This window comes from Primulina tabacum, chromosome 4 (assembly GCF_025594145.1).
Source record: "Primulina tabacum isolate GXHZ01 chromosome 4, ASM2559414v2, whole genome shotgun sequence".
Taxonomy (NCBI): domain Eukaryota; kingdom Viridiplantae; phylum Streptophyta; class Magnoliopsida; order Lamiales; family Gesneriaceae; genus Primulina; species Primulina tabacum.
Window position 1 is genome coordinate 1,306,291 of NC_134553.1, and position 27,932 is coordinate 1,334,222.

Sequence of the window (27,932 nt, forward strand, 5' to 3'; positions counted from 1 at the left end):
ATAACTCGCACCCTTGAATATTTCTAAATATTAGAATAAGAACCCAAAAAGCAAAAGAAAACACACTGTCAAAACAAAAAAGAGCAAAAAGAAACGATGAACAAAAGAACTTCATTCTCTCTTTATACATACCCTCAACTCCATACTACTACTTCCCTCTCTCTCAAACTTTACCAACTTGCATTTGCCAGCCAGGCATGGCGGTAGCTGTGTTTAAAGCGGTGCTTCTGCTGCTGTTAGTGTGCAGCTCCACCGAATACTCTGCGGCAGCGACATGGTGTGTAGCGAAGAGTGACGCCAGCGATCAGGCTTTGCAAGTTGCTCTTGATTATGCATGTGGAGGTGGTGCTGATTGTGCTCCACTCCAATCTTCTGGCCTTTGTTATCTGCTAAACACGGTGCAAGCTCATGCCTCGTATGCCTTTAACAGTTATTACCAGCGAAAGGGGAGCGCCCCTGTTTCTTGTTCTTTTGCCGGCACTGCCTTCATAGCTCAAACCGACCCAAGTTCGTATCTTTTGACATACGAACAAAGTCACATACATTTATTGGTTGCCTATGTTTATATCTGCATTGATTCCTTATGGGTTTGATCATTGTATTTGCTTTAGTATTTACAAGGCGAAGTGTAGGAGTGCACATTTTAGAAAAATTTCTGTGTTTTTAAAAAATGATATGAGATTGAGATTTATCCAATTTATTCTTTTGTTCTAATTATTGGTTTTTTTTTGTTTTGGTTATGGATCTTGTGTTTATCCATCATCTCCAAGGTATGTATTTTTCCTTGCCTGGTTCATAGATTTGTCTGCTTTTTCGTTTCCGAGCGCCTTGTTGCTTTATCGAAAGTTGCTCGTTTGGCTTCTTTTTTTCCACTCTTTTTTCTTAAAACTTTTTTCTGCACCTAAGTGCTCATGGCTACAGATATGTTTTTCCAGATACAAAGACTTCGGCATTAAAATAGTAGCTATCCCCAAGCCCAAATATGTGATGCAGAATTTCTCAAATTTAATTCATAATCTGAATTTTAAGCGTAGGGTTCTTTAAAAAAAATCCAAATTCAAGATTTTGTACCTTACAAGTTCATATTTTAAGCGTAAAAGTTTATTAAAGAATGAAATTAGAGAAAAAGTAATAGAAAGGGTGAAATTGTGCTAAAATTTTGAAATCTGGTCAATTGTAGGAACTCAAAGGTTGGGGGATGAAAATGCATGCATCTTCTTCCAAAGGTCACAGCGCCAACCTAGAAGACATGCATTTCAAATGGCCCCTAAGTTGGGGCCGTGAGTGAGAGGCGTTTGGCGTGGCTCTTATTATAAGCTGGGGTTATTCTGGGGAGTTGAAATGCTTTAACATGACCGTAATATAAAACACGAGATTTTGTAAGTGTTTGAAGATGTATTATAATACTTTGGTGAATAAATCCTGCCAAGAATATTTCAATGGGGATGAGCCAGAAATCTTGTATTAATTTGTTGAGTGTGCATCATACCATCATAAAACTTGTCATGTTGTCTTTGAGTCTTGAGGAGTGATCCATTATCAAGAAGTAGAAATTCTCTTTGATCTCGAGGAAATCACGGCTTTGAACTCTAGGACTGTTAGAAATGAAGCCCGAGAGCTCGAGTGCGATCAGGCTCCCCGACTTTGCCTCACGCTGAGTACGTAGTTCGAATGTTTCTCCTAGTGGGAATGAAAGACAAACTTAGGAGAGACCACGATAGTCAATTGCATGCAATCATTCATATCTAGTTTATTGGAAGTGATATGATTCTCATGTTTTTGCATTGAAATTAAGCTGTGAGGGGTTTGTGGATGACATTCTCCCCATGTTTTCAGTTCCATTTTTTTAGGCTAACTTGTTTTTTACAATTTAGCATCTGATACTCGTGCAAAAACCTTTTTCTAATGTAATTTTCTGCCCCCGACTTCTTTTTCCGAGGCCACACAATTGTTATCCTGTTAATTTGTATGAGAATAATTTCTGAGAATTTTGCCATCTTTCCATAATCTGCTTGCCTACATTGTAATATACTAATATCCCCGTCTCACATATTTTCAGCACCGCGGGAGGCCTTATTGCACCAGGAGGCACAACGACACCAGGCTCGACTCCTAATACGATTCAACCAATGTCACCACCCGGAACTACACAGCCTCTATATGGAAATGGAGGGGGATTCACATCTGGCATAGGAACAGTACTCCCCGATTCCCCCAAGGCTAATGCTTCGCCTAACTCTTTGTTTAAGACACTCTTGTCCCCGGCCAGTGCTTTCTTGTTAAGTATTTTGTTCATTCTTTAAAACTACATTTACTTAAAACTTGTTTAGCACGGTTTTTTGTAGCTGGATGAAGCCTTCTTTTGTATCGGCATTTAGGCCATTCTGATTCTTGATTTAGTAGTTCTCCCCCGATTAACGGGAAGCTCAATCATTTGCATAGATGAAGGCTGACAATATTGAAACGGGATCTCCACGAATCATGGACCTGTACAAATTATTTGGATGGAAGAGGGAAAATGTTGCAGATTTTTTTTTATATTCATGTCCAAAGCGAGACTGTTGGACTATATACAATATGTTTAGATTTTTTTTTATTTTAATATTTGAAAGTTAGTTTTATCTTTACCAACTAGAATCATTTTCTTTGTTGTAGCTACAATGTTTCAACTTTTGTTTCATTTGCCAATTCGTTTTGTCGATGATTTATGGTTCATTTGGTAAAGTTTGAGATGTAGTCTCATATTTGAGATCTAATATTAACATAAATAACAAAAACTTTACAAAAGATCAAAAATAAATTAATTGATATATTTCCTATTGTGTATAAATTAGTAGTTTTTTAAAAAACTAAAGTTTCATATATTTTGCCGGAATTTGAAACCCACCCGGCTCCTCATTCTTTTTTGATATTTTGTTAAATTTTATAATTATTTAATTTTTTTTTTTTTAAAAAAAAACCCTTCTTTGGACAAAAAGAGAGAGACGAAGGGGAAATAGAAATTCTAGTACCAAATCAAATCATCGTTCCCCCGGTGCCGATCTGTTTTCTGGGCTCCATAAAACTGTAGCTGCTTCTGCGTTTGCTTATTGTAGGGGAGAGTATAAGGTAGAAAAGATGAATTTATTTAGGTTAGCTGGAGACATGACCCATTTGGCCAGTGTCCTTGTTTTACTCCTCAAGATTCACACTATTAAATCTTGTGCGGGTAAGAATTTTTGTATCATATTTTTGGGTTTTTAGTCTGCATCAAAAGATCCAAGAAAGATTTGATTTCTGCAGCTGGAATGATCGATTAAAGACCCCACCCTTTTTATAATTTTGCAGTTGTCATGTTTAACATAGTTCATAAACTGTGATCGGTAGTTAAGGGGTGGAAATTGGGAAGAATTTTTTAAATTGACAAGGCAAAATAATTGGAAGGTGTCGGTGTGTAATGCACCAAAAAAATTCAGATCAAGATTGTTGTTTTTCCCTTATTTTGGACGAACAGCACCTCGCGGGTTGCATCAATGGATGATAGCCATAAGCCATGTATGTTTGTTTTATTTAATGTGGGGATACTATGTTGTATCCTCGTCAAAGAGATTTATGTTTCCTATTTGGGGCAGTGATTTATAATAATATGGGATGTTGCAAGATGACCTCCAGGTGGTATTTTGCTTTACTGATTGAAGATATATATGTATCCGGGGAGTTTCTTTCCAGTGGCTCAGAATAAATAGCATATTCTGTTATAATGTCTTTTTTTTATTTTATCGTTATCGTTGAAGTGATTTTGGGTGGGAAAGTAATGCAGTTAAAGGTGATCTTTTACTTATATTGATTAATATTGTGGTAGTGGCTTGGGCTGGTAAAGGGATGTGCTCTTCTAGACATGAAAAACTTCTGGGTGCCAAATAATTACGGATCAGAATATGCTTCTAATTGCTATTTGTGATTCTTTATCACAACAAGAATCAGGTCACCAGGCACTGGTAGTCTTCTATTTTCTCGTGGATTAGTTGACAGCCACTAGTGTATTAACTAACCACTTGGAACCTTTTGAATTGTCTGACATGTGGAGGAGGACCTTCAATGCAGTAACTTATTTTGTTATCACCTTGGTAATTATGATTGGTTCCTATGAACCACAAAAGCCTCAAGGTTCACTTTGAGCTATTTTGGTTTGACATGAAGTGGAAGTGATTTGTCTAAAGGTCGTGTTAAAAGGGGATCAAATCACCTGATTACATTCACTGTAGTGTTTTTGGTGTAATTCATTAGGTTCACATATCGCTTTATGAAATAGTCCAGTCACTCGTATAAAATTAATATCTTACTTTTAACTTCGTTTGATGTTGACTTTGTATCTATATGCATAGGCATTTCTCTGAAGACTCAGGAGCTCTATGCTATTGTGTTTGCTACTCGCTACTTGGATCTCTTTGTAGACTTCATCTCACTCTATAACACGCTAATGAAGTTAATATTTTTGGGAAGCTCTTTTTCAATTGTTTGGTACATAAGGAAGCACAAGATCGTTCGCAGATCCTATGACAAAGACCAGGATACTTTTCGTCATTATTTCCTTCTGCTGCCCTGTTTTTTACTAGCTCTGATAATACATGAAAAATTTACTTTCAGAGAGGTAACCTGACATCATAGACATCTGTTTCCTTTATATTATTTGTGTTTTATGTCTGCCTTTGATATGATTAATCAGGTATTTTGGGCATTTTCCTTGTACCTGGAAGCTGTTGCTATTCTTCCTCAGCTAGTCTTGCTGCAGAGAACAAGAAATATCGACAACTTGACTGGACAATATGTTGTTCTTTTGGGGTAACTTATCTCTCTACATTGTGACTTATGACAACTAAAGATCGACATTCATCAGTAGTTTTGTATGAATTGAGTTTTTGTGATGGTAAATTGATTCTGGGTTCGAGTCACCTAATCAGGGTAGACTCTACCGGCTGGTTAGTGATGGTGAGGAGAGTCTCTAACCTCCATCTAGATACTTGCAACAATAGTACAATTTTTGAGAAAACTCCAAGATTCACCCCTCCTGGAAGTTGAATCTTTTGGTTCCTCCCGTTTAGAAAGGGTTATCTCTCTCCCTTCCGAATTCTTCCCTGATCAATGATTTATCAGAAGTCATTGATTTCTGTACTCGGTGAGCGATTTATTCCGTAAGATATAAATGGATCCGATGTTAAGTTACAAACAATGTCTATGATAATGGGTTTCCCCACCAATGTGACAGAGGAATTAAAGATATCAAATGTGCAATTTTCCTTGCTTGTCTGCAGTTCTCCAAATTATATTTTACACATGAGCTACACCCATGGATGATCAGGGACAGCACGAATTTTGAAATATCATGTATAGTTTTTTCAAAAACTTTAGGTTGTCCTATGATACACCAAGTCACCCTTTGCTTTGCTAAGTCCTAGATCTTCTCAATTCTCACACTTGCATTGAATTCCATTTATGGGGTTTAAGTCTTTACGTATTGATTTTTCATGTCGTCGCATAAAGTTTTCAAGATATTCCAAAATTTTATTCTTCATGATGACTGAACGATTTGGAAGTAACCCCATTGCTAATCTCATAAAAAATTTTATATCCTGTTTTTTATGTTACAGAGCCTACCGAGGATTGTACATTTTGAACTGGATTTATCGCTACTTCACCGAACCACATTATACACACTGGATAAGTATACCTCTCTCACTCTCATACACGCGTATATAACAGAGCACACATACACACTAACATTTACATAGAGTTTCTGCATAATGATGGTTCAATTTTGTTATGAAGTAAATAGTTGTGCGTAAACATTTATGCCAAGTTTGGTTGTTTCCTGCTCTTACAGCTTGGGTCTCAGGAATTGTTCAGACACTACTATATGCTGATTTCTTCTACTACTATTTCCAAAGGTATTCTTTTTTCGAATAAAAAAGCTGTCGTAGCATATATTCATCTCATAGGCGTGCGTGCGTGACTGTTTTTCATATTTTACCGTTTCAGCTGGAAAAACAACGTAAAGCTCGAATTACCTGCTTGAGCTAGAGGGGGTCATATGGTATTTCTTCAATTACTGGTCACTTTATTTATTATTGCTCGTGAGATAAGTTTCCCTCACATCCTATCATATTTGGCCTCTAAAGTACACTTTTTCTGATTTTAATACTGTTGCTGTAAAGGGATTTTAGCTCAAATAGTCAAATCTTTAGATAGGGAAGGGTTGTGAACATATTAGCAAAATTTACAGACATTTTATTGTTTATCATCAGATATAATGCAAATATTATTTATTTGTAAGCCAGTGGTGACAGTTGAATTAAAAAAAAAGGTACTACTTGAATCTATGTGCGAGTGGCATTTGTCAATGAGAATGCATAATATTCTGGTTCCACATAGAATATAAAAATGAAACAGAACCAGAATACTATGAATTCGCATTAACATGACCTAAAACAACTTTTTAAAAAAGTAAATAAAGAACAAATTACTTTATTTCGCTTATATTTGCCCTATTAGGCTAAAGCTATTGTCTTTGTTTGGATTTCAAATTCATACCTTTGATTTTGATCTCGTTTTCTAGATGTTTCTAATGAAATTTAGCAATCCAAAACACCAAATGCAATCTTATGTTACAATAATTTGTTCGGAGGGAGTGCAATTGCATAAAATTTGAAGTCTTTGCTTTTTAACAAGGTTTCGAATTCTTGGTCATAAAACAAAATTCCTCTTATATTCACACTATATATGTGTGTGTATACATACATACACACACACACACACAAGGAGAGAAATTAAAGTTTGAAGATATAAACGAAAACAACTTAGAAATGAAGTCCTAATTAATTAGTTTTGTTTAATTGGTTCTCCTCCTCTTCACCCTCCTCCATGCTGATGGAGCATTACATCGATTTCGTCTTCATCGTGCATGTCAAGCTGTAAATTCACGTTAAAAATGAAATAATTCGATCGGGTCTTAAATTTAAATTGTTAAATGGGCTGATTGTATCCTAACACTCTGTGTGTGTGTATATATATATAAAAACACGTTACATAAAAATATTAGCAATTTAGGCCTCGTGTTTTTAAAAATAAAGCATAAAATCTCGACCAGAGCGAGTTTTTATAACATAAAGGTTAAATGTATTTGATTTTAAAAAATGAAATGATGTATTAGTTTATTAAAATTTTCATAGGGTTTTCTATCATTTAAAATTTTTCCAAAAGGGTTGGTGTGATTAACTTAGGGAAGTGGAAGTAAATTTACCTCGGCAGGAGTTCGGTTAGCAGCGAGTCTCTTGCCTTGGTACAGGAACCTCAAATCTTTATACTCCAAACTATTTTCTTTGCAGTAACTAACCAATAGTTTTTGCAATTTGGTGTCGGCATTGAATTTGTAATACGCTTCGGTTCCATCCTAAAGTTTCCAAAACCAAATTAATTTTTTCCTTGAAGAATCACAAGCGCGTTACGAACGGATTATTCGCGAAATAATTTTGAACATGTGGATGCACAAAAGATTAATGTTTGTGTAAATAAAGAACGCAACAGATTTTGTGAAAGACAAACATATATTCTCCCCTAAAAATCTTACTCTTTGGTCTCTTCTAGTTTTTCAATCTTTTGTGTACAAGAGTTATGCGTCCATGCACGAAATACAACGAGCAAAGAACTAACCATACAAGGGGAAAACGCGAAATGTATGAGCTGCCCCATAAAATTTAAAAATTCAGAGCAAACAGTGTGTGTGTGTGTGTGTGTTGCGTTGCGTGCGTGCAGGCTGTGTGCGATGAATAAAAGAAATGCACCTGAGCCTTGAAACAAAGCTTAACCCGACGGTCGTGTGGATTCTCCAGAGGCAGCTTCTGATTCTCATTTCCACCCATTTCTTGTCTGAAGGATATGTGCTGTGTGTGAAAATGAGAGAAGAAAATACAGAGGGATTGAGAGATTTGTTCTTTTATTTTATTTGTTGTGTTTGGATTTGAACTTTTATTAAATGGAGTGGGAAATTTTGACGAAAAAGTGGATTTTTTGCCTTCAATGCATTAAAGCCATTAAATGCCTGGATTTTGAGAACACTAAAGGTTGTATTTGTGGCTACGAGTATCGATTTCTACTATCCTTTATGAAAATCCAAGGGGAGATTTCAGAGTTTGGTATTATTTCTTTAAAAAGTTCGAAGTTTTTCACCTTCTCGTACTCTTAATTTGTGATTTGCAAATTGGATATGTGCAACGTATCATATCATCTATGGAAAATTCAGTCCTGGCATTCATTTTACACATGGTCCACCGAACTTGCATTTGGATAACAATAGCCAAAGACCTTGGTTTGATAGAAAGCTCGAGATAATGATAATGATTTTAAAAACACAAAAATTCTTGTAAGATGATCTGACGGGTCAATTTTGTGATACGGATATTTTATTTGAGTCATCCATAAAAAATAATATCTTTAATATTTTTTATTCTAAATATAGAAATCTTTTACTCATCTCACGAATAAAGTCTGCACTCATAAGTCACCCTTCATCGCAGCTGCTTTTGTCACCTTAGCTCCACTAATTGGGTCCTTCTTTCTACACTCTTGATTTCACCAACAGCAACAGTCTGACGCATGTCCCTACTCCCTATCTGCGAAACTTCCCAAAGGTGATGGATTTAGAGGGATCATCTTGAGTCCTTGACAAGGCCAGAATCACCATTCCTGAAGAATTTAGGCTCTTTCTCGAGCTCCTTGCCAGATCGATCGACGGTCAATCTTGGCCGCAAGCTCGGAAAATTCAACAGGATGAAAGAAGTGTGGCAATCAAGAACGGGAGCATAACCGTTGACAATCTGGCCAGTGGTGGTTCATGATAATGACCTGGGGACATAAAATTCGACTCATGAGTTTTTCTTCAGAACCTTCCATGCATATCGTATGGACATTCATAAAATTATGTGTATAAATTTCTCACAAATTTTATGTAAAATTTGATTGTTTTTCTCTGTTTTTTGTTTAGACACTGTGCAACTATTTTATATTATAATTCATCTGTTCTAACTCGCTGTCCAAGTTGCTCTTCAAGTCTTCGTACCATTTGCATGCACTCACATTAAATATTTGTAGCCTGGAAGAATTTATGCGTTGATGGATTTTTATATGGATCAAACATTCGCGATAAAAAACTATAATTATTTTTGTAAGACAAGTTCTTATCTATAATGTTAATTTACAAAAAACCGCAGTGACATAAATATTACCGTAAACTACATGCATAAATTATCAAGCAGATAATTTGGTTCAATGTCAAACTCACTCACAAGACATCGTGAAATACAAATAACAAGAAGACACGCCACCGGCGATCCAACACCCAATTCTGCGAGCCACTGCCGCGAAAAACATTTGGACAGAAACAGAAAAAACACGAAACAAGACCAGACACATGAAAAAGAAACAGCAAGTTTTTATCGCTGCAATTGAAAATTTTGAAACATATAGGAATAGAGCATAGCCTCAGAAGTCACTTGGCACCCTTCTTGGCTGCTGCCTTCGTCACCTTAGCTCCAGTTGGGTCTTTCTTTTCCACACTCTTGATCACACCAACAGCAACAGTCTGACGCATGTCCCTAACTGCAAAACGTCCCAATGGTGGGTACTCGGAGAAGGTCTCCACAACCATGGGTTTTGTGGGAATCATCTTGACAAGCCCAGCATCACCATTCTTCAAGAATTTTGGCTCTTTCTCAAGCTCCTTGCCCGATCGCCGGTCAATCTTGGTAACAAGCTCTGCAAATTTCACAGCGATGTGAGAAGTGTGGCAATCAAGAACGGGGGCGTAACCGTTGCCGATCTGGCCAGGGTGGTTCATGATAATGACTTGGGATGTGAAATTCGCAGCTTCCTTAGCCGGATCATCCTTTGAGTTGGATGCAACGAAACCACGCTTGAGATCTTTAACAGCAACATTCTTCACGTTGAAGCCAACATTGTCACCCGGGAGCGCTTCAGGGAGGGCTTCATGGTGCATTTCAACAGACTTGACCTCAGTTGTCAGCCCTGTTGGACCAAAGGTAACAACCATGCCGGGTTTTATGACACCCGTTTCAACTCTTCCCACAGGGACAGTACCAATACCGCCAATCTTGTACACGTCTTGCAGAGGAAGACGGAGAGGTTTGTCCGAGGGCCTCTTGGGCTCTTGGATCAAGTCGAGAGCTTCCAGGAGGGTTGGTCCTTTGTACCATTCAAGATTGGCCGACCTCTCGATCATGTTGTCACCCTCGAAACCAGAGATCGGAACAAAAGGAATCTTATCAGGGTTGTACCCAACCTTCTTCAAGTAGGAAGAAACTTCCTTGACAATTTCATCATACCTAGCTTTGGAGTACTTGGGAGTGGTGGCATCCATCTAAAATACACAAAGATTGTGATAAATTAGTGCCACACATACGAGCTAAGCATCCATAAAAAATATACAAAAGCATGCTCCTAAAACAAAGAGCGCTGTTATCAGAATAATTGATATAATTTAGAACAGAAATCTTATCGAAAAATAAGCCAACAAATCTACAAGGATAACACTCAAATAGAACACAAATATTACAGGGATTTTAATCTCAATTCTGTAAAAGCTCAAAAAACTCAAAGAAAAGAGTAAGAATAAAACTTTACCGACATTATTTACCCCCCACGCATAAGGATAAATACCACAAGCATACAAATATATAAATGACAGAGCTGTATACCTTGTTACAGCAGCAGATCATTTGCTTAACTCCAAGCGTGAAAGCCAGAAGTGCATGCTCACGAGTTTGACCATCCTTGGAAATACCTGCTTCAAAACCACCAGTGGTTGAATCGATGATGAGCACAGCACAATCTGCCTGAGAAGTACCCGTAATCATGTTCTTAATGAAGTCACGGTGACCAGGAGCATCAATGACAGTGCAGTAGTATTTGGTAGTTTCGAACTTCCACAGGGCAATATCAATGGTGATACCACGCTCACGCTCAGCCTTGAGCTTGTCAAGCACCCATGCATACTTGAAGGATCTCTTGTTCATCTCGGCAGCTTCCTTCTCAAACCTCTCAATCACACGCTTGTCAATACCACCGAGCTTGTAGATGAGATGTCCCGTGGTAGTTGACTTCCCAGAGTCGACATGGCCAATGACCACAATGTTGATGTGAACCTTCTCCTTACCCATGTCAGCTCCTTAATTAAAATAAAACTGCAGCAATGAAAATCGGGGTGAATAAAAAATATCCGTTCAACATTAAAATAAGATAGCAAACAGGGATTCTATAGCTGGAGAATTTCAAGGTTGGATGTTTGTCAAAAGTTAATCTAAAAAAACTGGAATATTCAAGTAAATCAAATATAAGAAAAAAATATTTTTACAACCAATAACATGCACCAACCACTTGCAACATACAATATCGTATAACAAATAACAAGCATCGACTCAGAATACACACACACACACCTAAAAATCTGTTTTTTTTAACAGAAAGATGGACAACTTAAACGATCTAAACGTTAACAAGAAATGGATGATATGGAGAAATCGAGAGACCTTCCTATATTAGAACAAATAAAAAAACTTCCTCCATTTGAAACTAGCAAGCCGCAAGTAGAGACAGCTCAAAACATAGAAACGGAAAAAAATTATTAAACATCCAAATCCTCAATTTCTAACCAGTATGATCACAAATTAACAATTATTAAACTCAAACAACAGGTAAATTAACAGAAAAACACCACAAACAATCCAAAAAACTGCAATTATCATCAATCAAAGGCATAGAAACAAGATCTAGACAAGAAATTGCATAATTCAGGAAATAAATTAATGTTACCGGCCTAAAAAAGCGCTGAAGTTATCGGATGCGGAGTGTTCACTAAATGGGATTGCACAGGTATTTATATGCAGAAGGGTTAACGAACTAGGGTTTGGGGAGATTTGTTATTAAGCGATTAGACGTATTCACCCTTCAGTTTGACCTTGGAATGACTGTTTAGTCCTTTGCGGCCGCAAGAACTATATATATCCTGCCATTATTAAGTGCATACGGTTCCCTAACTGGACATTCATAAAATTTTATGTAAAATAAATTTCTCATAAATTTTATGTCAAATTTGATTCTTTTTTTTCTATGTTTTTTTTTTGAACATATATCTTGTGAGACGATCTCACGAATCTTTATCTGTGAGACGGATCAACCCTACTGATATTTACAATAAAAAATAATAATCTTAGCATAAAAAGTAATAATTTTTCATGGATGACCCAAATAAGATATTTATCTCACAAAATATAACTCATGAGACCGTCTCACACAAATTTTTGTCATTTATTTGTGTGTGGACTACTGTCAAGTCCTATTATGCAGCAGAATTGATATTTTATTATCTATGAATGTAGAACTTATTTAAATAAATACGTAATAATTTTAACATGTAACTACTAATTAAACTGTAATTGAGTTATTTATGTATCTTTTGATGTGTGTGTGTGTGTGTGTGTGTGTATATATATATATATATATATATATATTGGTATCTTGATCTCTTCATTCAATTGAGTGGGAAAAACATGGGGTAAAAGAGTATTTTTTTCACCATTTTCTCTAACGATTTCATTATAAAATGTGTGTGGAAAGATCTCTAGGGATTATCATTGTTTAGTACATTAATTATTATTATTAATTAAATATCTTAAAAGACTTGTACACGTAATTTTGAACAAATATTAAATTTCAAAAATATGATTTTTTTAAAGAATTTACACATTACAACAATATAGTAAAAATATATAAAAGGTTTTCTATGTATTTCATCACCGCCCATCAGTCCACAGATATTGGATTTTAGTACGATTGAATGTTCAAGTTTGAATCTTTAAAAATAACTATCATTATTTGTCAAAAAAAAATAACTATCATTAGGAAAATATTAAGCGGATTATATTATATCTTATTTAGATATTTTTTTACTTATTAGCAATAACATTTAAGAAAAATTAAAAGTATACGAATAAGTATAAATATAATTAGATATACACATATAGAAAATTCCGAATCCCAGTATTTCAAACATCTACATTATCTTATTTAGCCTTTAAAAAATTATAAATTTCTTCTAAAATTTATCTAATACGCTTGAATTAATCCTGGCCTTTAAAAAATATATATTATTCTAAAACTTCTCGTATACACTTAAAAACTTAAAATAGTATTAAAATAAAAGGTTGCTCCAACATAACTATATTTTACAAAAAAATTATATCCTACAGAAAGGTTGATTTACTATATATATAAATATTATATATGCACAAATAAAAATGGGAGAAAAAAACCGAACAGAAACGCAAGCATCACCGGAAACCACAAGTCATCAAGTGGCATATTTGGTCCAATGTTAAACTCAACTCAATTTATGACATTGTCGAGTACAAAAAACAAGAAGACACGCCACCGGCGATCCAGCACCCAATTCTGAGAGCCACAACCGCCCCACAACGAAGGAAGAACACTTTGACAGAAACAGAAAAAACAAGATGCAAGACCAAACACGAAAGTATCAACCGCATGAACAAGAAACAGAACGTTTTCATCTTTGCAACTGTAAATTTTGAAACAAATAGGAAAGCTGAAGCATGACCTCACAAGTCATTTGGCACCCTTCTTGGCTGCTGCCTTCGTCACCTTAGCTCCAGCCGGGTCTTTCTTTTCCACACTCTTGATCACACCAACAGCAACAGTCTGACGCATGTCCCTAACTGCAAAACGTCCCAATGGTGGGTACTCGGAGAAGGTCTCCACAACCATGGGTTTTGTGGGAATCATTTTGACAAGGCCAGCATCACCATTCTTCAAGAATTTTGGCTCTTTCTCAAGCTCCTTGCCAGATCGCCGGTCAATCTTGGTAACAAGCTCTGCAAATTTCACAGCTATGTGAGAAGTGTGGCAATCAAGAACAGGGGCGTAACCGTTGCCGATCTGGCCAGGGTGGTTCATGATAATGACTTGGGATGTGAAATTCGCAGCTTCCTTAGCAGGATCATCCTTTGAGTTGGATGCAACGAAACCACGCTTGAGATCTTTAACAGCAACATTCTTCACGTTGAAGCCAACATTGTCACCGGGGAGCGCTTCAGGGAGCGCTTCATGGTGCATTTCAACAGACTTGACCTCAGTTGTCAGCCCTGTTGGACCAAAGGTCACAACCATGCCTGGTTTTATGACACCAGTTTCCACTCTTCCCACAGGAACAGTACCAATACCGCCAATCTTGTATACGTCTTGCAGAGGGAGACGTAGAGGTTTGTCGGAGGGTCTCTTGGGCTCTTGTATCAAGTCCAGAGCTTCCAGGAGGGTTGGTCCTTTGTACCAGTCAAGATTGGCGGACCTTTCGATCATGTTGTCACCCTCGAAACCAGAGATAGGAACAAAAGGAATCTTATCAGGGTTGTACCCAACCTTCTTCAAGTAGGAAGAGACTTCCTTGACAATTTCATCATACCTAGCTTTGGAGTACTTGGGAGTGGTGGCATCCATCTAAAATACACAAAAGCATGCTCCTCAAACAAAGGGCACGGTTACCAGAAAATAATCAATGTAATTTAGAACACAGCTCTTATCAGAAGAAGCCAACAAATCTTCAAGTGTAGCACTCAAATGGAAAACAAAAATTACAGGCAGCTCAATCTCAATTCTGTAAATGCTCAAAAAACTCGTAGAAAAGAGTAAGAATAAAACTTTACCAGCATTATTTAGAAGGTGTATATAAAATTATTAAAACATTCCACAACCATGTTCACTCAAATAGCTAATCTAAACACTAACTAAGAACTCATGAAAAGCTGTATACCTTGTTACAGCAGCATATCATTTGCTTAACTCCAAGCGTAAAAGCCAGAAGTGCATGCTCACGTGTTTGACCATCCTTAGAAATACCCGCCTCAAAACCACCAGTGGTTGAATCGATGATGAGCACAGCACAATCTGCCTGAGAAGTACCCGTAATCATGTTCTTAATGAAGTCACGGTGACCAGGAGCATCAATGACAGTGCAGTAGTATTTGGTAGTCTCGAACTTCCACAGAGCAATATCGATGGTGATACCACGCTCACGCTCAGCCTTGAGCTTGTCAAGCACCCATGCGTACTTGAAGGATCTCTTGTTCATCTCGGCAGCTTCCTTCTCGAATCGCTCAATCACACGCTTGTCAATACCACCGAGCTTGTAGATGAGATGTCCGGTGGTAGTTGACTTCCCGGAGTCGACATGGCCAATTACCACAATGTTGATGTGAACCTTCTCCTTACCCATATTAGCTACTGAGAGTAAAGCTGCAGCAATGTAAATCAATGTCAATGAGAAATGTTTGTTCAACATCAAATATGACAATAACGGGTTTTACATTTGGATAATTTGAAGGTTGGATTTTGGGAAGAGTTGACGCTCAGAAATCACAGGAATGGAATTTCAAAGCAAAACACACAGAATGAAAAAAAATTTGGTTAAACGTTTTGATTAAAAAATAAAAAAACGTTCTCTCACTTACAATTTACAATATGCACCGACCACTTGCGACTTCTAAAATAATATATAATAAATGAACAATCTTCTAACTAAAATATCCCAACACATTCTAAAAAAACTTGAAATGTAACAACGGGGGAAAACGATCCCGATCTAAAGGTTTCCAAAAAGTAGATTATGTGGGAGTAGTTGAAGAAATTCTAAAACCTTCCTATAGATTGTCGAAACTTCAAAATGAAAGAATTTCTCGATTCGAAATAACAAGCTGCAATCAGAAACAGCTTACATAAATAAACATGAGGAAAAATGGGTAAACTCGACAATACATACGAACAAACACAGATTCTCGTATTCTATCGCTCACAACTCTTATATATTATTAATTCTACAATCAAAATAACACGTAAATTGACAATAGAATCCTAAAAAATCAACGATTTTCATATGTCAAAGACATAGAAAGAAGATCTGAAATAGAAAATAGCATAAATCATATGCAAATTACTTGCCTTCGTAGAAAAATGAACCGAGTCAGAGGATGGGAATTGTGATATTCTTGGGGCTCCGGAGTGCTACTCTATTTATAGTGCAAATGAGCGAGCGAGAGAGCGAGCTAGGGTTTTGGCACATATTTCATCTACTGATTGGACGTATTTGCCCTGGTGGTCACCGATAGAAAGTCGGTCAAGTTATTTCGCTACTTGAGCCCAATCCTCTTAAGATCCGAACACACGCCATAATTTTATATTTTATATATTTAGTTTAATTATGATATTTTTATAAAACTAATATAAAAAATTAATTTTTATAAATGATAGATTTAGAAAAAAACATCATGTCAATTTAAATAAAATTGATATAAGTAATTATAAAATAAAATTGATATAAGTAATTATAAATTAAAATTGATATAAGTAATTATAAATTAAAATAAATTGTAAATTATGATTAGATCTGCAGTGAAGCTGTGGCAAATCCGATCAATAGATCTATAACTACTTCCTCTATCATTACATAACATAATATTCTCTAATACAAGCGGTCATTAAACCAAAATTTGGAAGCTAATGTAAAAAATAAATTTAAATTTAAGCAATGGCAGGCGGATTCACAGTTATTAAAGGACAAAAAATAATGTGTTTGCCAGCATCATGCATCAGTCTTATACTGGCTCCATCTAAACAAATCATCCTCACTGTTATATAACTTCAAAGGGCTTCCATCTTCTGCCAAGCCTTGCCCTATGTCTTCCTCTTTCTCTTGTTCCTCGATCTGCTGCCCATTCTTAGCTTCTTCATCCTTCACAGAGAGACAAATGAACAGTGAATTAGAAGCCACAGATATTAAATATTTCGCATTTCTTCTAACAAATTGAACTTCTAGTTAACAAGTAGTCATTGGGGAACTGCGTTGGAGTGGCACCACCAATTATTAATAAAAGAAGGTTCCATGCACAAATGGCTTAAGGAAATAAAAACCGGTTATAAGCCAAGGACGTGTCAGAAACTACAAACATTAAATGCTTTGTATCTCTATCAACTTAAGCACTTGTATGCTGCAATCATCGGATGACTATCATTCAAGCATTTGTTCGATGCAGTCATCCGATAATAAAAGACTTCGGAACTATTACAGATAAAGGGAAAATGGCATTACATTGACATCGGAAACATCTGGAATTCCCTCATCTGCCACATCATTATCTCCCAACTCAGTAGAGCCATTTTTATCAGCATTCTCATTTTCTTCAGCTGCTATTTGTTGTAGCCGCACAATCACTGCTTCAAAATGGGAATGATCTGCACAACATTAAGCACAAAACAATATTTAAATTAAAATATTGTAGCCTCACAATCACTGCTTCAAAATGGGAATGATCTGCACAACATAAAGCACAAAACAATATTTAAATTAAAACCAGCACATTTAAATGTTTAACATCCTTGGACTTCTTTGGTAATTTTCTTTCTGCAAACCCAACGGTTGATAAAGGGTGTCTGAAATTACAGCACATGCATACCTTTAGCTCGATTTGTCAAAGCATCACGAAGCCTCAATGGTTGCTCTCGTTCTTCTTTTTTGTATTTCAGCTTTACTTGACGTCGTGTACGACCAGGAAAAAGTTGTTGAATCAAAGAAAGGTCTGTCCCAAACTGTCTCACACCCTGAAGTGGGAGATGGGTACAAATAGAAACCAAATCTTACGAAGGTCTTAGTTGCTAATGACGTGAAAATAACTGTCCCACGTGAGGAATATTCTACCAATAAATTTGGAAAGAAAATGCCAGGAAAATGCAAGAAATTGACTTGAAATTACTCTAGAAAGGCATGAAAGTTGAGAAAAATACATAACTCTGTTCCATTTTAATATGCATTTGAATACACAACTTCAATTTCCGTCAAAAAGGGATATCACAGCAAGATTGGTATTATTCATTGTACCCCTGATCATCATTTTTGACAATGTCACATTTACGTCTATTTAAACTATGTTCAGTGCCCCCATGAATAACAACAGAAACAAGCCTCTTGCAGGGAGATCATACCTAAATCTAGTCTTATGGCCCAAATTCTCTGTGAGCTTCATCAATCAGTACAGAAATCATATACTAATCAACTCTCAGTTTCTTTTTATGAAAACATAAGTCAAGTTCTAAAAACAAATACCTCATAGAACAATTCAGTGTCCTGTTTTGACCATCGTGTAATTGGTGTTCTATCCATGTAAGTCTGATAGTTGAAATAGGTGCCGCTCTCTTCAACCCTAGGACTTAAATGTCCATTATTATCTTCATTGAAGAACTCAAAAGAGTTATCATGGCTGCAAAACACAAATAACAAGATGTGTGCTATGATGGGTTAGACTGGATATAATACAGTTCAACAACATGCTTTAAACATATTGAGTTGTTTCTAGTATAAAATAAAGAGACTTGATAGATAATGGTAAAACTTTTTCTCAAACTGACTAGATAAGAAAAATAATAGCATTGTGCTGTTTGAAATGAAGTCTTCCTAGATGCTAGGGCTGACAAAGTGAACATCAGAAGTAACATTTCATGAAGCTGAGCTTTTTATATATATTGGATACATCACATAATGCAAAAAGAAAGAGCAAGAACTCTAGAATATAGCACGAAACCGACAAAACCAAATTCATTATTTTACAGGAATATAGGAAGCCCTCATTTCAGCGGAAAATAATATTGTGCCTAACTAACAAGGCTATCTATATAGGAACAAAAAGAATGTCATACTTTCCCTGAAACAATTAGGACCACTAATTTGTCAGGCCAGCTCTCTCATCTTTGTAAAGTTAGAATCCATGAATAGACGAGTAAATTACTCACATGCCACAAGCCACAACTCAATTTTAAATCGTCATATTGACTTTGAAATATGCAATCCACAAGGATACAAGAAATATGGTGCATCCATATTGCTAAGACGCTGAGAAATTGAAATTAAGGAGATTATTCAATGCAATATATGTCTCAGCTTCAATACAAACAACACATGTCTTGAAAAATTGAATGCCCACAATTTCCTCACCGGTTTAATTTTTGCAAGAAAATATCATAAGAAGCGTGGCCTCAATTATTTTCTATTTTGTAAAAAACTAAAGTAATTATAATGCCTTGTTTTCTTAAATACGCATCATGAAATTCAACATCCCCCACTGACTCAATTCCTGCGAAAGCAAAGATGATACATCAATATTTTTATTTTCCTCCAGGAAAGATTGTATCATTAAGATCCAAAACTTCAAGAATGCGGATCCGGGAATTTGCATTCAAACAAGAGATCGCGTGTAACACAAATTAACTATGCCGAGAGAACGAGCTATTTGTTAGCACATATGGGACCAAACACCTTGACTAGGATCTGAATGACATATTATTACCTCGGTTTTGTCGAGGGTGCTCCTGCTGCTGATTCTTCTTTTTTCTGTATAACGTAAATTAAAATATCACACGTCCGATGTATAAAAAATCAACCAGATAAACTGACCAGAACACAAAGTTTATAATGAATGCCGCAAGTAGAAGTAGCGGCAATGTAAATATTAGTAAGATAATCTTGATATTTCTCTTGTCACCATTCATAATTCATTCATTCATAATAAATAGCTCCAAGCTGGGGAAAAAAAAAAAAGAGGTATGATGTGCAACATGCTTACCATCTGCCGCTCTTTGTGCTCTGCAAGCAGAATTAAATCCCTAAGAGGCACCTTTTGGTAATCAATTTCATCTTCTGGCGTTTCAAGCAAAACCCTGTCCACTATCACAAAGATTTCTGGTCAAAAATATCATCAGGAATCAAAACCAAAGCTCTCAGTCTAAATTAACAACTACCTTTTCTTCTCCGTGTAGAATGCGAGAACTTTTTAGGCTTTGCATCAACATCCTGCTCTGAGGCTCCCTTGGAATTCCTCCGCTTTCTAACAGTTTTTTCTTTTTTGCTATCTTGTTTCTTAGACTTCCTCTTCGCCTTTTTTGTTCCAAACTCGCTGCCCACTTGATATTCCTCATTGTTAATGTTGTCCTCTAGAGCAGAACTGCCAAGACGTTCATCTGCAGACACCCTACCAGCAAGAATATCATCTTCTGACTCATCAACTAGTTCGCATATATTTTTTTTGGGTTTTCGTGGCCTTAAAGATCTACCAGGTTCATTTTCTCGAGTGGATGTGAAAACGTTTTCCTGTGGTTGAGAAGAATCTGACGCAGCAGGAGCATCGTTTTTTCTTGCCTTTGCCCTGCGTGAATCCTAGTAGATATACATCCAAAACACAAGAACATTTAGCAAAGAGTGAATCATGGACCACATAGAAGAAGAAGAAAACAGATGTCAACAAATCAAACGGTAAGATGTAAAGTTTACAAGTTTAGCAGGAAATTCTGGGACGCTGTCCAGATGGATGCCTGAAACCAACTGGTTCATTTCCATAAGATTCATGGATTCATCATTCACAGGCAGATCAGAGGTAGCATCAACAGGAATGGCAGGAGTAAATCCTATGGATGAAAGATCGAGAACATCCTCATGTTCAAATGCAGGAAGCGGTTCCTTATTAGCAAAATTAATTTCAGCGGAAACCTGTTGTGGACAAAATGGGCTAGAAACACACTCAATTCTGCGTTGACATATCTCCTGCATTTTCAATTTTGACTTGGGGTGAAATTTTCCAGTTCTCTTGTCTGCCCACCAATTATAATATCAAAATCTAATATTGGAAACAAACATAAGCTTATCAAGTAGTATAAGAATTGCATACAAGATCTAGTAATTAACTCGGACACGTTTTCCATATCCATGACATCCATTTCCTGCAGTTAGCCAACTTTCAGCAGAAACTATCGAAATACAAGAATCAAGATTTAGAGGTTAAGAAAGAGTGAGTAGAACTAGCATATCAGTTCTTACACTGGTTTCCATTACTCCGTTGTCCATATGACAAACTCCATCACTACTTAAAACAGTACATTCCCCAACAGAGAAAGGAAATGATAGCGCATCACTTTCTTTACTTGTCTGGTTTGAGTCATCAACAGATGAAAGAATTGGAATAGAAAGCCCCCCTTCTCCATCATGATAGTTGGAGACATTAACAGTTCTTGTCTCTTGAGGATGAATATTACCTTCTGCAAGGTTGTTGACAAACAAATGCTTAGGTGTTAATCAATTAGCATCATTTCAGGAGTTAATTAGGATGAAATTGTAGGACATTAACTATTTGTAAATCTTTGCAATTAGCAATTATGGATATTGTTACAATAATTATTTGTATATTTTGCACTATAAATAATTGTCAGTGAAAAAAGGGAACTACAACCTTATTATCCTTCAACATTTTTTGTCAATTTATTTCAACAGTTATAATGTAATTCATGTTATAAAATTAGTGTCTATTTGATCACCAATTTCGTCAAAAGAGAACTAGACGAGCATCAGGTAATCTAATAGAAGAAATAGTAACTTAAGAATAGAGGATAACCAATAGAAGGAACTTCTTGCTTACCGATATCTGAAGCAGTGTGAGTAATAAAATCATCAAGGGAATCCAATCCAACAAATATATCAGCATTCTGAAAATCGGTAAATATACGTGTCAGCATATTAAATCAACAGGTGCAACAAGATATAAGGTACTCAACTCACTGACCGACTTCTCCATGCAAGAATGCCAGCCTCCACTATCATTGGGCACAACATCCAAACCAGACTGCAAACTAACAGTTGACTTGGCAACCTTCTCATCCAAGAAGCTCACTGACCCATAATTCCACTGATCATCTGTAAAGACACCAATTATTGTCTCAAAATTTACGTAATGGAACACAGCACCAACGATAACTTAATATTGTTTATTCTCTGAATAACTAAAATTTAAAGCATCCCATTTTCATTCAGAAATACTAACTATGTTCTGATGGCTTTGCAATTGTCGCAGGCTCACTTATCTCGTTCTCTACAACCTCATTTACTAGTGATGTACTAGAGGAAGAAATCAAAGTTGGGGTAGAGTCATTTCTTGGTGTTCGTAACTTTGCCTTAGGCTGGAACTTTCCGGCGGGTCGAGCTGCAGAAGTATTGAAGTTAGCGTCATCACTTATTAATCAGTAAAAAGCCACACCAGAAAGAGAGACAACAAGAAAACTAAACATTTTACCATTCTTTATAGGTCCAACAGCAAATATGTCATCCAATGGATCCAAATCAATCCCCATCTATGCATGTGCTGAGTCAAAATGAATTTAGTAAGTAAAACCACCAGGACAAAAAGTTTAAGGTCTCAGATAAACCAACAATATAAATTTTCTAAAAGATTAGAACAAAAAAAGGTTGAAACTAAAGAAAAATAAGGACACATTTCAAAGTTATATGATATATCTAATCATAAACATATCAACTGCATCTAAGAAGATTAAAAACCAATGAAAAAATTTAAAAACCAAAATAAAATTGGTTTAAGCGTGTATAAGTGAGAGTAGTACTAGATGGGTGACCTCCTAGGAAATTCTCGTGTGTCAAGCTGTTGTTGCGCCGCTTGATCTGATTGGCTAAAGACCGTAAAATAACGATCTCATAACTTAACGGGTAATATTGTCTCTGATAGGTTTGACCGATCTCTAAGGAATATAAGACAGCACCAGCAGATAGACACACACTCTCAAGACTAATAAGCCTAACAGCCCGACTCACTATCACCCAAATAGGTGCACTCTGCGTTGCTGCCACGAGTGTAAGAAAATAAAATTGTGTTTTAACTGACACTTATAACTTTTAGCCTAGTGGTAAGCATGTGCTCCTAACATTGGTATCAGAACGAGGTCATATGCTCAAGTCTCCCAACAAGCATATATTTATGCTTTTTGTAGGGAATGTTTGGCTAAATGCGTTCATGAGTGAGAGTAGTATTATGATAGGCGACCTCCTGGGAACTTCTCGTGCGTCAAGATGTTGACGTTACACCGGTTGATCTGGTTGGCTAATGGACCGTAAAAGAGTGACATCATATCTTAATTGGTAATATTGTCTTTGCTGGAAACAGGGCCGGCAGTAGATAATGGGTAAGACTGATATCTAAGATATATGAGACAACACTGGAAGATAGAAATGCATCTCCCCGGACTCATGGGCCTAACGGCCCGACATATTAACACACAAGTAGGTGCACTCTGTATTGACATGAGTATAATGAAATAAAGTTGAGTTTTTGCTAACAACTATAATTTTTGACCTAGCGTATCATCACAAAATTCTTTATTTCGCACCAATCATGATCATTGGTTGCATAAAGGTAGAATCTATTGCTCTCATCAAAACAAAATCGCTGCTCCCAAATTCAACCCTAAATATCAACCTTAGAGCTGAATGTTTACAGCAAAGAGTGATATTTACCTCTGCATTGGCAAAATAAGAACAGATAGAACAAAAGGTTATTCACTGTCAAGGTTTGACTTTTCACTTCTGGTTATACCATCACCTTATGTATAAACGGCGGATAGACCGTAGAGGTGGGCGCGGGTCAGGTTTCTCGGGATCAGTTTTTTCCAGGTCGGGTACCCGAAAGCTTTGGTTACAAAAAAACTACCCAAACACGAGAAACTCACTAGCAGACATTTGGGTACCCGAAAAATATGGCTTCGAAACAGCCAGGACATTCGATCAAATTATGAGGTAGATATTGTTATTCGTGCCAATTTTGCATGATGTTCTAAAGCTTCCAGAACTCAGAACATCCAATAAAAGGTTACAATTACATTGATATGACAAAAATGAAACCCTGGTCATTAATAAAAACGAATTTTCAGCAAAATCAGTACCGAACTTCCCAATCTACAAGCAGTAAATGGAACAAAATCGGATTAAAATACAATAGTAATTCACGAGATGATATTGAAGGTCAGTGACACAGTGTGGCAGCGAGGGAGAATGCCAGTGAACCTAGCCGAGAGAGGCAGAGGGGTGAGCATTCGGTTAAAACTGTACCAACCGAACTGAAATTTTTTCCAACCAATTTTCACCACTGAAACCGAACAAACAGTATCGGTTATTTACTTATTTCGGCCTAAACAACCGATATTTAAAAAACAAATAATAATATCTTGAATTTTCAATTTTTTTATCAAAGCTGAACGAAAGTGGTGTCAAAACAGAACTAAAAATAAAACAAATTGATAGATCAACGGGTAGCGTATGCATTTCAACAGAGTTCTTGATTTAACCATTAAAAGATAACATCTTTTAAGCTAGCGTCCAATAATTCTAGCTCCATTTTCGAAATAAACTTAAACTTTATACAGAAAATTGAAACATAAACTTATACATCTTCATCAATTGCTCAACATACAGCAAATACTCACTTTAGCAAATACTCACTTTAACAAATAATAATTAAATAAACAAGAGAAAGAAGAATGAGAGATAAAAGAAAAGGGATTTACCTTTAAGACGTGAAGATTTTCTGTTTTCTTCGATTTAGTTAGGTTTAGATCTACCCTTGGGAGCAGGGAGTTGGGACGATGAAGATGAAACTTGAAAAGGCTTAAGTGGATTTCTTTGTATGATTAAGTGGAGCCCGCTATCAATTTTTTTAAAAGGCCCAACACGAATAACAAAATCAACAGAACCAGGCCCTATCCCGGATCCCCTGCTAATTATTAATTTTAATTATTTATTTTATATTATTAAGTTTGACAACGTTAGAATAACTATTTTATAAGATATCAAAATATTTAATTTTATAATTACTCTTCTTATCCTACTAAAAACTTCTTCAACTCACTTCGCATTTACATAAAAAAAATCTAAACAAAACTTAATTTTTAAATCGAACAACTCTTCTAAATTGAAAATACTTTCATGTTAATTGTTTAGTATTATTCGATCAAATTATAAATAATAATAATGTGCATCTTTTACTAGAACTATATTATATATAAATATAAGAGTTTAAGATTTTTAACCGTTATCTAATCCAATCGATTAAATTGATTTAATCGATATTTTTAAAAAATTATCTATTGACATGATTTATGATTTAATTCGGTTTGGTCAATTATTTCGATTAAATCGATATTTTGTTCATCCACAGAAACAGCGAGAGACAGACGGAAGGCGTTTGGTGATTACCCGATATAATTTTTAATGATTAACTATAAAAAAAAATTTTATGGATTATTTTTATTTAAGAGAGTTCCGTACAACATCGATTTAATTTATTGAATCTCTATTCTTTTATTTTTAAAATATATGAAAAAACTATTCCCGTACAACATTGATTTAATTTAATATAATTTCTAATCTTGATTGTTCTAAATGAAATCAAATATTTAATTAAAAGTTTAACTATAATTAAAAAATACATTAATTTCAAAAAATTCGATTACATTTCATGAAACGTTTAACTTAATTATATTATATTAAATCTTAAATTTTAATTTGGAATTAATTAATTTAATTATTTTTATAACACTTTATTAAAATAAGTAATTTAAAAAGATTTTATTCAAACTAAGCTTTTCTAAGTACAAAATGATTACTTTTCAAGTGTATAAACGAAGAATAATTTGATATAAATTAAAACATATAAATATATTTAAAAAATAGTTAAGATAACTTTTCTAAGCAATTTTCGTATAAAGCAAGCTTACGATTTTACATATAAAATCTTTTATAATAGAAAAATAAATATAAAATATTAATAACAATTATTATAATGACATAGCATTGCACAAATAATTAATACTAGCTATTGTGAATATCGGTAGGTTTGACCCGTCTCACAGATAAAGATTCGTGAGATCGTCTCACAAGAGACATACTCTTAGTCTAAAATATATTAAAATATATGACTTGAGTCGTGGATTTTGAATGATAGCTACTTAATTTGATCGGAAAATATTTCCATGTCTTATATATCGTAATTTTTATTCTTGTTTCACTCTCGATAGTTACTTGTTGTTTTTTTTTAAGAAAACAAAATGTTTGTTTTAGGTGGCAATAATTGCTGTGTGTCTCGTGTGACTTTTAGACATTGGGGAAATCTCATGTCTATGAATGGGATGATTTTTAAAATTAATTTTTTTTTTTTTTTTGCCCGGATGTAATATAAAATTAACACTTATTTATAAATTGGTATTCAAAATCGTTGAATTGGTGTGAAATGTGCACGAATGTGGAAAATATTACAAAAAGATCCGTCAATATTACGCTTGAAGTTCTATATATATAAAAAGGTTAATATTATTATTAAAAATAATAATAGTTCGAATTTATATTCATGGATGCCAGAGCTATGAAATTACTCATGGAAGGCTTTAGTGCTTGTACTTTGAATTCTATCAAAGCCATGTGCCTTGATGAATATAAAGAATTCTAAAATTCCCTTCTAGTGGTTCGTCCATTGCTATTGTCGCTTATTACAAGAGAAGCACAAAAAATTTCAGTTATCCATGATAATTTTTTATTTTTTAGAAAAGAAGAAGATAAAATCTTATTTATATATTATCAAAAAAAGAATCTTATTTATGTAAAAATATTTCTTTTTAGATTTAAGAAATTAATAATATGTTTTTAGCGATGTTATATTGTTGGATGTAATAATTGTCTCTACTTGGTAGAGCGATCGAACCTTGTTGCTTAAGCTGTTGTGCAATTTAAAAGATTTGAGTTGCATCATTACCACCAGCTATAACTTTTGGTAAAGCAGCTAGCGCTCGATAATACAATTGGTATTAGAGCTAAGGTCACGGTTCGATTCTCATTGATTGCAAGGAGTGTAATTATTGGGAGGGAGATTGTTGGGTGCAATAATCGTCCCTACTTAGTAGAGCGATCGAACCGTGTTGTTTGAGCTATTGTGGGTTTGAAATATTTGAGTTGCATTATTATCATCAACTATAGCTTTTGGTAAAACGGCAAACACTCAGTGCTATATATATGTCATCGTGTATGAATGGGATCCAAATTGTTTTACGTTTTGGGGTAAATTTTGATATAAAATATATATAAATCTAAAAAAGTACTTCATCGGATCGTTTTTATCACATCTTTTATTAATAGTTGTCCATTCCCTCGCTAATCATTTAGATGAAGCCTCATTAATGAGATAAAGGATGAAGTTTTCACAGTAGGATGAGTCAAGCTACTGATATTAATATATTATTTTATCGATGACGTGAATTGTATAAAAAAAAATCATATGAAATCATATTTGAATGAACTTAAATAATATTTGTAATATATGATATATATTTTAACATATTTTTGTTTAAACGTATATTTTCTAATTAGCATTTCTCTGCAAATATATGTCATTTCGACGAAAAAAATTGCATTGTTATATTTTTTTCGATTCCCAACTTTTATCAATATTTAATGAATACATGATATATTTATCCACTAAACAAATGTCATCTACATCAAGATTATACATAGTTTTAGTATATTTTTTTTCTTTTATATGTCCTTACTGTTAAAATAGTTTATCCATGACCATTTTCTGGCTCTCGTTAAGAGATTATTCGGTTAGGAAAGAGAGTATATCTCTTGTGAGACGGTATCACGAATATTTATCTGTGAGACGGGTCAACTATACTGATATTCATAATAAAAAGTAATACTCTTAACACAAAAAAGTAATATTTTTTCATGGATGACTCAAATAAGAGATCTGTCTCACGAAATACGACCCGTGAGATCGTCTCACACAAGTTATTGCCTAAAAAAGACTATTTGGTTTTTGTCAAAGTCATGTCCCGACCGATTTTGACTGATCCCATCATATTAATTTCTAAAAGTTTAATGATTTATTATTTGCTGATATAAAGTGTTCTTGCTGTGATTCTCATGACCAACGTCCAATAATCTATGAGAT

At 35.2% G+C, this 27,932-nt stretch overlaps 6 protein-coding genes and 1 long non-coding RNA gene across 12 annotated transcripts; 3 read left to right on the top strand and 4 right to left on the bottom strand.

Annotated features, from left to right (window-relative positions):
* The first annotated feature begins 197 nt into the window (after positions 1 to 197).
* On the top strand, positions 198 to 593 carry LOC142541314 (PLASMODESMATA CALLOSE-BINDING PROTEIN 2-like). The gene has a single exon (XM_075647869.1). The coding sequence runs from the start codon at positions 198 to 200 to the stop codon at positions 591 to 593; it is 396 nt and encodes a 131-aa protein (XP_075503984.1).
* Positions 594 to 632: 39 nt separating this feature from the next.
* Positions 633 to 2,193, top strand: LOC142541386 (uncharacterized). The gene is made up of 3 exons (XR_012819326.1): positions 633 to 770; positions 1,181 to 1,379; positions 2,060 to 2,193. It is a non-coding gene; the product is annotated as an uncharacterized LOC142541386 (long non-coding RNA).
* A 748-nt stretch (positions 2,194 to 2,941) lies between these two features.
* On the top strand, positions 2,942 to 6,309 carry LOC142542210 (ER lumen protein-retaining receptor-like). Its single transcript, XM_075648713.1, has 6 exons — positions 2,942 to 3,208; positions 4,365 to 4,630; positions 4,706 to 4,821; positions 5,628 to 5,701; positions 5,861 to 5,924; positions 6,016 to 6,309. The coding sequence occupies exons 1-6, from the start codon at positions 3,118 to 3,120 to the stop codon at positions 6,050 to 6,052; spliced, it is 648 nt and encodes a 215-aa protein (XP_075504828.1). The 5' UTR covers positions 2,942 to 3,117; the 3' UTR covers positions 6,053 to 6,309.
* A 230-nt stretch (positions 6,310 to 6,539) lies between these two features.
* On the bottom strand, positions 6,540 to 7,952 carry LOC142541387 (small ubiquitin-related modifier 2-like). Its single transcript, XM_075647922.1, has 3 exons — positions 7,818 to 7,952; positions 7,277 to 7,426; positions 6,540 to 6,945 (listed from the first exon to the last, which is right to left on the bottom strand). The coding sequence occupies exons 1-3, from the start codon at positions 7,893 to 7,895 to the stop codon at positions 6,886 to 6,888; spliced, it is 288 nt and encodes a 95-aa protein (XP_075504037.1). The 5' UTR covers positions 7,896 to 7,952; the 3' UTR covers positions 6,540 to 6,885.
* Positions 7,953 to 9,253: 1,301 nt separating this feature from the next.
* Positions 9,254 to 12,013, bottom strand: LOC142542211 (elongation factor 1-alpha-like). Of its 2 annotated transcripts, none has more exons than XM_075648714.1 (3): positions 11,860 to 12,013; positions 10,746 to 11,231; positions 9,254 to 10,408 (listed from the first exon to the last, which is right to left on the bottom strand). In XM_075648714.1, the coding sequence occupies exons 2-3, from the start codon at positions 11,205 to 11,207 to the stop codon at positions 9,521 to 9,523; spliced, it is 1,350 nt and encodes a 449-aa protein (XP_075504829.1). In that variant the 5' UTR covers positions 11,208 to 11,231; positions 11,860 to 12,013; the 3' UTR covers positions 9,254 to 9,520. The 2 variants fall into 2 exon arrangements, with proteins under 2 accessions (XP_075504829.1, XP_075504830.1); XM_075648715.1 differs by having other exon boundaries at positions 11,864 to 12,001.
* Positions 12,014 to 13,376: 1,363 nt separating this feature from the next.
* LOC142542213 (elongation factor 1-alpha) lies at positions 13,377 to 16,218 on the bottom strand. The gene is made up of 3 exons (XM_075648720.1): positions 16,057 to 16,218; positions 14,873 to 15,354; positions 13,377 to 14,559 (listed from the first exon to the last, which is right to left on the bottom strand). Exons 2-3 carry the CDS (start codon positions 15,332 to 15,334, stop codon positions 13,672 to 13,674), a joined length of 1,350 nt encoding a protein of 449 aa, XP_075504835.1. The 5' UTR covers positions 15,335 to 15,354; positions 16,057 to 16,218; the 3' UTR covers positions 13,377 to 13,671.
* A 240-nt stretch (positions 16,219 to 16,458) lies between these two features.
* LOC142542212 (uncharacterized) lies at positions 16,459 to 24,669 on the bottom strand. Of its 5 annotated transcripts, none has more exons than XR_012819486.1 (16): positions 24,499 to 24,669; positions 23,942 to 24,080; positions 22,221 to 22,289; positions 21,972 to 22,130; positions 21,705 to 21,844; positions 21,570 to 21,636; positions 20,975 to 21,192; positions 20,826 to 20,877; positions 20,432 to 20,748; positions 19,903 to 20,317; positions 19,728 to 19,828; positions 19,452 to 19,495; positions 18,215 to 18,368; positions 17,568 to 17,712; positions 17,204 to 17,425; positions 16,459 to 16,846 (listed from the first exon to the last, which is right to left on the bottom strand). XR_012819486.1 is itself a non-coding variant. In XM_075648719.1 (16 exons), exons 3-16 carry the CDS (start codon positions 22,276 to 22,278, stop codon positions 16,697 to 16,699), a joined length of 2,154 nt encoding a protein of 717 aa, XP_075504834.1. In that variant the 5' UTR covers positions 22,279 to 22,289; positions 23,942 to 24,080; positions 24,499 to 24,669; the 3' UTR covers positions 16,459 to 16,696. The 5 variants fall into 5 exon arrangements, 4 of the variants coding, with proteins under 4 accessions (XP_075504834.1, XP_075504831.1, XP_075504832.1 ...); XM_075648719.1 differs by having other exon boundaries at positions 17,204 to 17,346; positions 21,714 to 21,844; XM_075648716.1 differs by having other exon boundaries at positions 17,204 to 17,346.
* Between the last annotated feature and the right edge of the window lie 3,263 nt (positions 24,670 to 27,932).